The following is a 12,470-nucleotide window of genomic DNA, read 5'->3' on the forward strand; positions in this document are numbered from 1 at the left end:
CTGCAACATAGATATCCGGCAAAAGGCTAGTATACAGAATATATAATGAACTTCTAAAAATCAATTTAAAAAACCAAAAACATTGGGGCAGGCCCAGTGGCACAGTGGTTAAGTGCGCATGTTCCACTTCAGCGGCCCGGGGTTCACCGGTTCAGATCCCGGGTGCGGACGTGGCACTGCTTGGCAAGCCATGCTGTGGCAGGCATCCCACATATAAAAAAAAAAGTGGAGGAAGATGGGCATGGATGTCAGCTCAGGACCAGCCTTCCTCAGCAAAAAAGAGGAGGATTGGCGGCACATGCTAGCTCATGGCTAATCTTCCTCAAACAAAACAAAACAAAACAAAAACAGAAAAATCCAGTAAAAAGAGAAAAAAAATACACTTAAGATTTTATTGTATATTAATTTCATGGCATTTCATTGTATGTTAATTATGTCACAATTTTTGAAAAACTGAAAAAACAGAAGAATGAGAAGGAAAGGTTTAGTGAAACTTTTTGAAGGATCAGCTCAAATATCAGCTCAAAGAAGGAGGATAACAGGCTCCAGGGACTCCATATGGTCTTGTCTTTTCTTTTTCCTTTGTGTATAGAAGCAGCAACGGACAACACAGTTCACAGAGTGTGTTTTGTCTTTGTCATCTGCCACAGAAGCCAGCTTCAATACGACCCAATCCAACTAAGTCAGGAAAAGAATCAATCTGGTTTCATTCTTTCCCATTTAAGAGTGATTCTGAGAGGCAGAAAGACATCTGAAGCTCAAGGTCTTGGTCCCAACTAAGTCTTTGGGTCTCTCCTCTGTACAAATGTGTCTCAAGCAAACAAGAACTCACAGAGAAAGGTCTCTTGGCCAGATATGACTTGGCACCTTCTGAGAACTTCCTGTTCTACCTTCCTTGAATTTCTAGTACTTGACTAGCCCTGAAAAAGCCTTCATTTGTGAGATACCATGGCGAAGCTCACTTTCACTTCTTTTCAAGTGAGTAGACATCCTGAAAACTATTAAACCACATCATTTCAGACTTCTGGTCACACAAACAAAATGATGGCATCCCTTTGAAAAATACACACTTTACCAAGATAAAGAAATATTTAGGTATTTAAAATGTATAATGAAAGGGATTTCACCAAGAATATTGAAATTATGTAGCTAATTTTTATTAATCTATTCTGATAAAGAAAACAGAGATGTTAGAGTTGTTTAAAAAAGAGATTCTCAAACGCAAATATTCAAAACCACCAGCTGGTATCATTATTTCCTTAACATTAGCAAACATCATGTTACCCTATGCTGCTTACAAACAAAAAAGAGCAAAACAAAACAAAAAAGACCAAACCTATGTAAAGCGGATGATTGGGAGGAAGAGGAGCAGGAAAGGAAACAGACTAGAAGAATCTATTTCAAGATTCACAGGCATAATCAGATGCGTTAAGAGGAAGAAAAGGCAAAAAAATAATTAGTTATTATGGATGAATTGTTCACTTTCTGGTATCTCTCAAGCAAATCTCTAAAGGGGAATAGAGGGGGTCCTGGCTACAGCTTTTCTTTTGGGGAAACAAAGATTTCCAGTCCTTAAATAATGCAACAGGGGTGGAGACCCCCAAAGTATCTTTTTAGTCTACTAGGTGTGGTTCTCAGATTTTAGTTTTCATCAATCATTAAAATTGAAAAATAAAAACAACACAGAGCTTTGCGGGACCAATAAAGGATCGCCAAAGTTAGATCTGGACATGAAAAGTAATGAAAGAAAGGTACCATCTCCCAACATCATTTTGTTGGAATCACTTACTAATATCACAATTTTCACACCAAATAAAGTATGAAAAACAATCTTAGAATATGAATTGTATAATATGTAGCTTTAAAAATCCTCATTGCACTGCATTTTTCTCCTTTCACTGCAGATCAGTGACCTCTACAGAAGAGCACTGGTCAGCAGGCCTGCAGTCTTCACTTGGCCAAAGCAGCAGACTTGTGAGTCAAGTCCTTTGGCACCAGACTAGCCCATTCACCAGCACATCTTATCAAGCCCCAAACCCCATCTTCCCATTAATCTTTGGCAGATAACAGAGGCCATTTGGCAGAATTCGCTCAACTTCCTCCTCCTTTCTGGTCGCCATCAAAAGACTCATCTTCATCCACACTTAGCTTTAGCTCCTTCTCTCTATTTTCAGTAGAAGAGGTATTCTTTCACCTGGTTCTAGATTCTGAAGACTTCTGCCACCTCAGAAATAGGCTAAATCCATCACCAACCCCACTCCCCAGCAGTAGGGGATTAAAATTCTTTGACATCCCTCCCACTGAGAAGTGGGGTCTAAGTACCCTTGCCTTGGATCTGGGTAGGCTCTGTGACCTCTTTGACCAATAGCATATGATAGAAGTGGCACTGGGCCATCTTCTGGTTCCAGGCCTTAAGAGACTGGCAGCTCCTTCTTCCTGTCTCTTGGAACACTCTCTCTAGGACGCCTGGGCTGCCATGTAAGAAGTCTGACAACCCTGATACTACCATGTTGGAGAAGCTTCAGTTGACAGCGCCAGCTGAGCGTAGCCTTCCAGCCATCCCTGCAAAGGCTCCAGATGGAACGCCTTGCACTTTCCTGACTAGACCATCCACCAGCTGAATACTACTAAGTGACTTCAATTAATGTCATGTAGGCAGAAGAATTGCCTAGCTGAGCTCTGCTCAAACTGCTAACCCATAAAACCATGTATCAAGCCAATAAATTTGGGGTTCATTTTTTTTGCAGCCACAGATAACCAGAACATAAGTATCTTCAAGAATTCTGTCTCTCTTCCAGCTATATTCTTCTGGAATATAAATATAAACATGCTCAAGTCTGGCCCAGTCTTATCAAAATTTCTCATTTTACCCTAAATTCCCTTTTACGTACCAAACATCTTCATTTTCTCTTTCATTTCATCTATGCTCCCACCTGTCATTTTCCATCTTTCTGCAATGGTGCTTCTTCCCTAATCAGGCCAATAAATTATTTTTGCCTAGATGCATGACATTTAGGTTTAGTTAAATACAAATAATCAATTATCAGTTCTTACCTTACCTGATCTCTGTGTCATGTGATACTCTTTCCTTTAGGAAACTCTTTTCTTCCCTAGTCTCAATACCATACCATCTTGGTTTTCTTCTTATCTTCCTAGTAACTCTTTTTCCCCTGATTTCTTCTCTGCTGCCTGTACCTTAAATATTGAGATTTTCCCCAACGTTCTTTTTTCCACTTATTTCTTCCCTATATGATTTTCAAAGTCATCATATCCATTCCTGCATCCACTGCGTCAAATAGACGCTGTATGGTGAGAGCTCTAAGTCTATATTTCTAGCCTAGATCTTTCTCTAGAACCTAAGGGCCAACTCCTGACTGGACAGAACCATTTAAACCCGGAGGTGTTCAAACTCAACAAGAGAAAAATTCACCCCCCACCCACTAACAGATTGCCATTCTACTGTACTTCCCAGTCAGTCAATGGTATCAATATCCACTTGGATGTTACTCCTGACTCCTCGTTCAGCCATGCTCATACTGATTCTATCCACTTAATATCTCTGGGATTGGCTTATTCCTTGCTATCCCATTTCTAACACCATAGTTCAGGATTTCATCATTTCTCATTACAGACCCCACTGACCTCCAGATTCAATCCACTCTTTAACATCCTGCTACAGTGTTCATTACCTCATCACTCCTTTGTTAAAATCCTTCAGTGTCCCTCCCAATGAATGGTTCAGATTCAAATTCAAATTCCTTAACATGACATACCCAGCCCTTACCAACTACCTCTCAGTTCGTGCCTCTCCCCATTTCTGCCCTTATAGTATATGGCAATACTTACAGTTCCATAAATTCACTTTGTTAGATTACCAGCCTCTGTACCTGTTACCCCTGCCATAGGAAACATCCTTGCCCGACTTCTAAGCCAAATTAATAGTGACTTTTTGTTTAAAGCTCAATTTAGCCATCATCTTCTTAAGAAAGCCCTCCTGGCCGCCTTATTCTGTCTTAGGTAACTTTCCTGGTATGCTTACTGTATGTTCGTCTTGATGATGACATTTATTAAAACAAAAAATAGCCTATTTAGAAGTCTGTCTGAGCACTAGACTAAGACATCCTTGAGGACAAGGGTTTATTTTTTATCTCAGTTCTTGAATCATGTTCTGGCATATAGTAGATACTTATAGATATTTGGTGAGTGAGTAAATAAATGAGTGAGTGGCATGTATTTAGTTGTCAGATTTACTAGTTTCACATAGACTTTTAACAATATTACAAAAAATTATGAAATTCATCAAAATAATCTCTTCCTACAAACGAATAATGCTAAAAAAGGGCTTATCATAATTCACCTTCTCAGCTTTTCCTTGCTTGAATGAAGAAGAGAAATCTTTTTGCTTTTCTCAAAATCTGACAATGGAGCCTTTAGTTCAAGCCCAAAGTCATTTCTTAGAGATTCAGAGCTGGAAACAAGAGAGAAATCATATTGTGCATTTAAGAGGAATATTCTCAGGTAATGTTAAACAAAAGCACAAATACACTATCAAAGGGCACCTCTCGAAGTCTCTTGCTTCATAGAAAGGTGCAGTAAATATCAAAGCACTTTACCTTTCACATTGGGACAAGATATTTTATTTCAAAATTTCAAAAGAATTTATTAGCAAGATCTTCATAAATTCAATGATGGATCAAAATTCTAAAATATACTGAAAAAGAATAACAGATACAGGGGAGTAAAATATTCTGACCCTACTGATTACAACTATCCCAAATTATCTGATTGCATCTAAAGGAATTACAGGAAAAAAGAAGAAAGGACGAGAGGGTCAAGATGCACCATTCCAACTTGATCAGCAAAGGGCAGGTTCCCCCCATTTAAAAATGTGTCATTTAATGGACATTTTTCTAGAACTTCTCCAAGCATTTTGATTGATTTTTAAAAACAATATTTCCCCAATAAATTTACAAACTAATATTATCTCCTTTATCCCAAGGGACATAACTTGATTTGAAAATCTACGTTTATTTATAGTGGTAGGATTCTGAGGAAAAACAAAAAAAGATTCTAGATGAGGAGGGCTCCAAAAAGTAGTTGCAAGTAATACAAAAAAATTATCAAGTCTTCCAAAACCCTTCCCCACCTCATATCCCAGATAAGGTGTAATATACTACAGTCATGCAGCCCTTAACGGCAGCGTATGCTCTGAGAAATGTGTTTCGAGGTGATTTTGTCATTGTGTCAACATCATAGAGTGTACTTACACAAACCTAGATGACACAGCCCACTACACACCTAGGCTATATGGCGCTAATCTTACGGGGCCACTGTCGTATATGTGGACTCCTGTTGACAGAAACATCGCTACGTGGTGTGTGACTGTAAATCTCTTTGAGGTTATAATGTTAAATAAAATCAAGAAAGCTGTTGACATCTCTGCACTACTTAAACGAGCGCATCTTTGGTTTAACCATACTTAGTGGTTGCCAAGTCTCTACCTTGTTCAAAATAGTAGATGGTCACATTTCTACAAATAGTTGGTCACATTCTACAAATTCCGGAAGTGACTGACTCAAAATTCCCATCATCATCACTCATATCCTCAGCAGTTATGCGCTATTTAAAACCTCCTTGGAAATCAGCATAAAATGAAGTGAAGAACTTCACAAAAATTGAATTTTTATAGACATACAATGCTAGCATTGGAAGGTCTGACCCCCAGTTCAACTGCCTATCCAACAGAGGGTTGTTTTCAATAACTGAGGGAACAGGTTCATGGGCTCAAAAAAGACTTCAGGGAGAAGCTTAGTGCTAGATGGATAAGAGCTGAGGCTGCTCTTCTCTGTTTAAATACTGAGGTTATATGTAAAAGTTTTGTTTGAAGATTCCACTCTTAAAAACGTTTGAACACCACTACTATTATTTAACTTTGATTAGTGATAACCTAGACTCTAACACACCCAGTGATGGGAAACTTACTACCTTACAATTCACCCCGCTCCCCTGTGGTCAACTCTCATTGTTAGGAAGTGCTTCCTTACAGTGTGTTGAATGCTTCTGTGATGTGTTCCCATAGTCCCAGCTCAGGATTCTGAAATACAGGAAAACTTGCATCCCTCTTCCACAAAATAGCCTATTTTTTCTTTTGTATCACCCCCCACCCTCCCCACCCAGCACTTGAGCTAGGGTTCCACCATCAATAAGTTCTTCAGAAATTTTTTTAATTAAATGTACACAGTAAAAATTGCTATTATGAAAAAAGTGAAAAAAAAACCTAACCACGCAAAGAGGTCAGTAGAAAAATATCCCAGGTGTTCGCTGCAGGACTTCTGCAGGGACAATCCAAGTTCTTCCGGCTTCACAGAATTTTCATTCTTCACTGAAAGTTTTAAAAGGGACCATTTTAATTCTAAAACCATTGATGGGGATGATGTTAATCACACATACAAGCCCCAATTAAAAGCAATTCTCACTTTTTACTCAGATTTTACAAAGCAGTATTTTTAAAACATTAAGTATTTTATAGATTTCAGCCTGTGAAGCATAAAACCACCCAGGTTAGAAAGCAAAATTAAAATAATACATACTATTTACCCCAGGACATCCTCTTTCAACAAGATTCTAGTGACTTAGCGATAAGTGTGCACAAAACGCATTCAACTGAGTTCACTTCTTAAGTTCTTATTCACAGGCGAACAGCAGAAACAGAAAATATGTATGAGTCTTAGTAAGCAGCTGCCTTGTTAAAATATGGGATCTGATGGTTTTGTTGGTTTTCTTTTTGCAGCTGCTCATCCTCAGAGCAAAGATGAGATGAGTGGAAGCAGACATGGTTATGACCAATGGGAAGGGTGCTAGACAGGTGGTAATGAGCAGCTGCTCTATTTCCACTGAGAAAAATAAGAAGAGGTGACAACAAGGACTTTGGTCACCACCACTAGCCATTTCCAGGAAGAACTCTGACACTGCAAGGGCTGGGAGCCATCGGAATGTTGAAAAACAGACTCACTAATCTTCCCTGAATATTAAAAAAGAACATAAAAAAAAAAGGAGAGGTGTACTGAATCCTCTATCATCCGGAGTATGCACTTACAGAGAACAATCCTGAAAGCGTCTTTCAGGCCTATTTTAAGAAAAATTTCATCTTAATTTTAAAAGATTTCCTAGCTGGTATCCCAGACCTATAAATAAATAATATAAGACCATAAATAGCCAATGTCCAACAATGATTCCAGTAGAATTTAATTCTAGAAATTGCAGTCTGTCCTTTTACAAACCAAATTAAAGCTAATTTAATTAGCTTAAGTGTTTAGATGCTGGTGATACGCATAATACAATATAGGCGAAGAGTTTAGAAATGTGAGGTCTAATTGAAGGATTGGCATTAATTATCTGTGTCTAAAAACCTAAAACAGAAAGGACAACTACCTTATTAACTTAAAGAAGTAAAATAATTTACATGCAAGTATTTGCAAAGCAGAAAGTACGATATAAATGAAGGCTAGTGGCCCTTGCTTTTAGACAATCATAAGATGATAGCAGGATTGATTCTATCTTAATGACTAAGAAACGACGGTGAGTAGCTAGGCCACCAAAAACAAAGTAACACAATCTCTCCACTGGAAAAAAAAAAAAAATCTATGCCTACCACCCTACTCTATTTGTCCTTGTGCAACACATTTTAAACTGTGAAGATGTAAATTTTTTCCTCACAGGTAGAGAACATATGTTTCTCTTTATTTTATTTGCACTTGTTTTCTTCAGACTGTAAATAGCAGGGGTTACATGTTCTTTACAGTATACAGCAAACAGTTAATCCTTAGCAAATGAACGGCATACGTGGAAAACCAACCATAAAAGGTATAAATATAGTTTTTGTAGAATTTTTCAAACTTTTGGAAATTTGTTTTGCACTCACCAGTATTTGAGAAATATGTTTTCCAGTATTTTACCACAATACTCATTTTTTCCATTGTCAGTGGTTCAGTTAAAGTAATATCAGCTCCGTGCCCTGAAATACAACCTAAGAATCTTTGCGTTAAACACTGACCTTATGATTTCTCTTTGGAGGAAAAACAAATAATGCATCCAGCAGGCACATACCTTTAAAATTTTCAGGGATTATAAAAACAAACAGCAAATGTGTATTTTTCTTCTTGCCAAGTCTAAGAGGAAAAAAAAAGTTAATATGAAAGAAAAATCATCATTCCAAAAATTGGGATTCAATAGTTTAGCTAATGAGGAACTAAATTAGAGTGATTTTCATTATATCTTAGAATTTAAACTGATGGCATTAATATGGAAATTTAGTAAAAGTAGCATCTCGAATCAGTGAGGGAAAAGATCTTTTTTTTTTTTTACAGCTTATAAGGAAAGGGACTATATTTTTATTTCATACAACTGCATAAGGAGAATTCTGAAGTGAGTGGCTGGGATGGGCAGGACAGCCACAGATTAATTGAGAAATGCAAGGGAGGGGGAGACTCTCCTGAAACTAATATTTACTCTGTTTAAAGCTTTATTTATAATAGATGTTTAAGGCTCTCTGTTTCAGTTTAACGGGCAAGGAAATCTAAATTCTGAGTCTTTACTCAAACCCACGGCTTCCCTGAGCAGAAGATCACTCTGTTAATAAGAAGAGTCTTTCTGCGATTCGTATCTATGGCCCACTAACGCCTGGTTCTTTACAACCGGGGAAAGAGTAAATGAGAGAATAGGCGATGTTTTAAAAATAAACTTTTTAATAATTTTATATTAACAGAAAAAAATATGAAAATAGGAGAGAGTTCCCATACATCCTGAACTCAATTTCCTGTATTGCTAACGTCTAACATTAGCATGGCACATTTTTCACAATTAATGAGCCAATATTGATACATTATTATTAATTTAAGTTCATACTTTATTCAGATTTCCTCAGTGTTTACATAACATACTCTTTTGTTCTGTTCCAGGATCCCATTATATTTAGTCATCATGTCTCCTAGGCTCCCCAGGACTGTGACACTTTTGCTGACCTTGTTTTTTGATGATCTTGGCAGTTTTGAGAATACTACTCAGGTATTAGGTGGAATGTAAGATGGACCACTTTTATTCTTGCTTTAAGAAAAATGAGCCTAACTCTTAAGCAGATTCTTGATCTAACTACCAGTTTACAAGCAATTTAAGGAAAAGAATATTTTAAAGAATGTTATGGGGAGGAAATCAGCAAAATCCAGCATGTGGGAAATTCTATAAGACAAATGACTGCTTTTTTAAAACATATATAAATAAAGAGCAAGACAAAATGAATAAAACAGAAGGAAGGGAACATTAAATCCTGATTTATACAAACTCCCAGTTTAAAAAAGAAATTGTAAGATAATACAAAAGAAGTTTGGATACAATTGGATATTTGACAATATTAAGGAATTGTTATGAATTTTTAGGTGTGATATTGGTATTGTGGTTATTTTTTTTAAGACTCCTTATCTTAAAGAGGTATCTATTAAACTATTTATGCATGAAAGGAAATGAAGTCTTAGATTTGCTTTAGAGTGATCCACCAGTGAGCAGGGGTGAGAGGGAGGAGAAGGAGGTGTGGGAGAGGGCAGAGATGGAGTAAGACTGGCCATCTGTCGATAACTATTAAAGTGGCATTATGGGTATATGGAAGTTCATTATACTATTGTCTCCACTTTTATATGCTTGAAAATTTCCAAAATAAAACAAAAAAAAATTGGGGCATTATTTTTAACTACACTTAGGAGTCCAATAAGTTGGAATTTCTGATAATTTGATGGATACTGAGCATTGGCATTAGCTAAAAGAAAATGATTTTCCAAGGAGAATATTACTGTGAACCAGAATTTAACAAGGACAGCTAAAACTGCTTAAGAAAAACAAACTATTCTTAAATCTATAAAGCATCATTTATTAGTATGTGGTTATACATTGTTATTATTTAGTCTTTAAAGCAAGACCTGGAAGAACGCCGACTGCATAATATTGTTAGGTTATCTTATATATGCATTTGAAAGTAAATTTATATGATTCTGTATTATAAATTACATTATATATAATTTATATATCTGAGTCAACTATATTGAGAACCTACCCTGTGCTAGGCTCCAGAGAATATCGTCAACAGACAGAAAGACAAGGTCCCTGATCTCAAGGAGTTACGGTTTCTTGGGGAGGACAGACATTGAACAAATTACCATAGATAATTAATTAAGTGGCCAAATATTTGTGCCCAGTGCTGTGAAGGAAAGCCATACGGTCCAATGGGAGCACACGGGCACCAACCTGCTCTGCCGCCTCAGAGAGGCTCCCAGGCAGAAATGCCTCAGCAGCTGGCTAGGAGTTTGCCACATGAAAGTTAGGGACTGGGAGAAGGGTAGGAAGCAGATAAGCAATAAAGTACATTCTGGGCAAAGGGAAGAGCAGGTGCATAGGCCTTGGGGTGTAGAGAACAGGTGAGTTTGAGAAAGTGAAGATGTTCAAGATGGCCCTAGCACAGAGCGTCTGATGGAGACACATCTAAGATGAGACCAGAGAGGTAGATAGGGCTGGAGTCTGACTACAGTAGGCCTTTTAGGCCAAATTAAAGATTTGGTATTTAATTAAAATGAGCAATATGAAACTATTAAACTTGGGAGTAACATGATTATATTTACATTTTAGAAAGACCACTCTGCCTATGGTAGGATGGATTGACAAGGGTGGCACAGGGTAGATTTGAGAGAACATATTGTGATTATCCAGGCAAGAGCTGATGGTAGAAAGGAGTAACATAACCAAGAACTTCCTCTAAAAAGGAAACAACTCAGGATATTTACTAAGTTAATTACTTCACATAAGCAGGATATTGCTAAAATTCACCCAATTGAGGTCTATTCAGGCTTAATTCTGTTCTATGAATTCTGAGGAGTTTGGGCTGAAAGAGAAGAAAGGAAAGAATGAATGGTTTCTATAAAGAAATGAGAAGCTCAGGCAGAAGTACTACCATCAAAATAGGCCTATGTGAGAGGGAGGACAGGATTTGACTGAGTGTGGTGGCAAGAGAGTCATATTAGAATGTTGGGGTGGGTGGCATGGTGGGAATGGAGTGACAAGAATGACACCTACCACAATGTAAGCATTTCATATATATTTTTTAAGTGATAAAAAAGTGTGGGGTATAATGGAGGTATGGATAAGAGGATGAGGAAAGAGGTAGAAGAGAAAAGTGCACTGAACAGACAGGATCACTGAAAGAAACTTATTGGGTAGTTTAGTCCGACTTTTGAAATAAAAAATACTTTGTAGATTCACAAAAAAATTAATTATCATAAGTTTAAAAACTCTAGAATCAGAAGATTTTTAAAAAAACCGATTCTTTGCTTTCAGAAATAGTCCTGTGTCTATGTTTTCAAATTTTATAAGTTGATTTTACTGACATGAAAATAAGTTAGATTTGGATATATGGATTTATATGCCCTGACGAATTTTGAATTTCAAGCCTTACATCAGACAGAGTTGGAATTCCTGGACTTTTTGCCATTAGCACAGAATCAATTACCAACCCAAACACTTCCCCTGCCAGTGGAGCCCTAACTGTAGAGCTGGACAGGAACTCCAGCGATCAATGCAGTTCCCAGAATCCAACACTCTGGTCTGAAGCTCAGCTGCTCATTCACATTCTCTATAAATCAATAAGCTAAAAGAGTTTCTAGTTTCCAGGATGACCAAAAAGAGGTCCTCTTTCTAATGAAACGGAATTGTTCCTTAAAACAAAACTAAGCAACACAAAAACAAAACAAAAATCCCCTTTATTCACCTCAACTAATGTCACTTTTTCTTCCATATACTAAAACCAAATTGCAGGTTCCGAGACCTTATGAGTACCTTTCTCAATTGAAGTCCCTTGGGTTTTAAAAATTCGCAGTTCATTGGGGGACAACTCATTTCTCCTCAGGTTTCACAGAATACACGTTTAACTATCATGGTGGTTCCTGAGACTATACTCCACATACAAAATTGGATATTGATATTCTAGTGTCCATTCCTATGCCTGCCTCCGTTCTCTCTGGAACTGGGGGCAGCCATAAGCTCAAACTGCAACAGTACCCAATCCTGGTCTTGCCCCCATCCTCAGATTTGGTCCCTAGTAACTGAAAAAAAAAAAAAATGATCACACAGAAGTCTTTTGAGCTGAGTTGTACCCTTTGCTGACCAAAGAACCTCAGGAAAGTCCTTGCCTCTGAAATTTATCATCTAATCAGAGGACCAAAGCGTTCTTATATGTCCCTATAAAGCCAGAGGAAATTTCTAGAAGCAAAAAGACTTCAAGGGACAAAAGCCAGTGTCATGTTTGTGTTGCGGCCATCTTGAGTACAGTTACCCATTATGCTGTCTGTGGACCCAATGCAGCCACAATAACCTGGTGCCGCCTATTTGGGACTTGTAACAAATAATGTTGTTATTTACTTAATTAAAAAAAATTT

At 37.5% G+C, this 12,470-nt stretch overlaps 1 protein-coding gene across 1 annotated transcript in view; it reads right to left on the reverse strand.

Moving 5' to 3' along the window:
• The window catches only part of SOHLH2 (spermatogenesis and oogenesis specific basic helix-loop-helix 2), a 39,731-nt gene that overhangs the window by 22,596 nt on the left and 4,665 nt on the right, over positions 1–12,470 (reverse strand). Inside the window, exons 2-5 of the mRNA XM_023621337.2 lie at positions 8,107–8,168; positions 7,922–8,026; positions 6,283–6,382; positions 4,358–4,468 (exon numbers count right to left, since the gene is read on the reverse strand). Of these exons, the coding sequence (XP_023477105.2) occupies positions 4,358–4,468; positions 6,283–6,382; positions 7,922–8,026; positions 8,107–8,168 (378 nt within the window). The remainder of the gene's footprint in view (positions 1–4,357; positions 4,469–6,282; positions 6,383–7,921; positions 8,027–8,106; positions 8,169–12,470) is intronic.

Source organism: Equus caballus, chromosome 17 (assembly GCF_041296265.1).
Source record: "Equus caballus isolate H_3958 breed thoroughbred chromosome 17, TB-T2T, whole genome shotgun sequence".
Taxonomy (NCBI): Eukaryota; Metazoa; Chordata; class Mammalia; order Perissodactyla; family Equidae; genus Equus; species Equus caballus.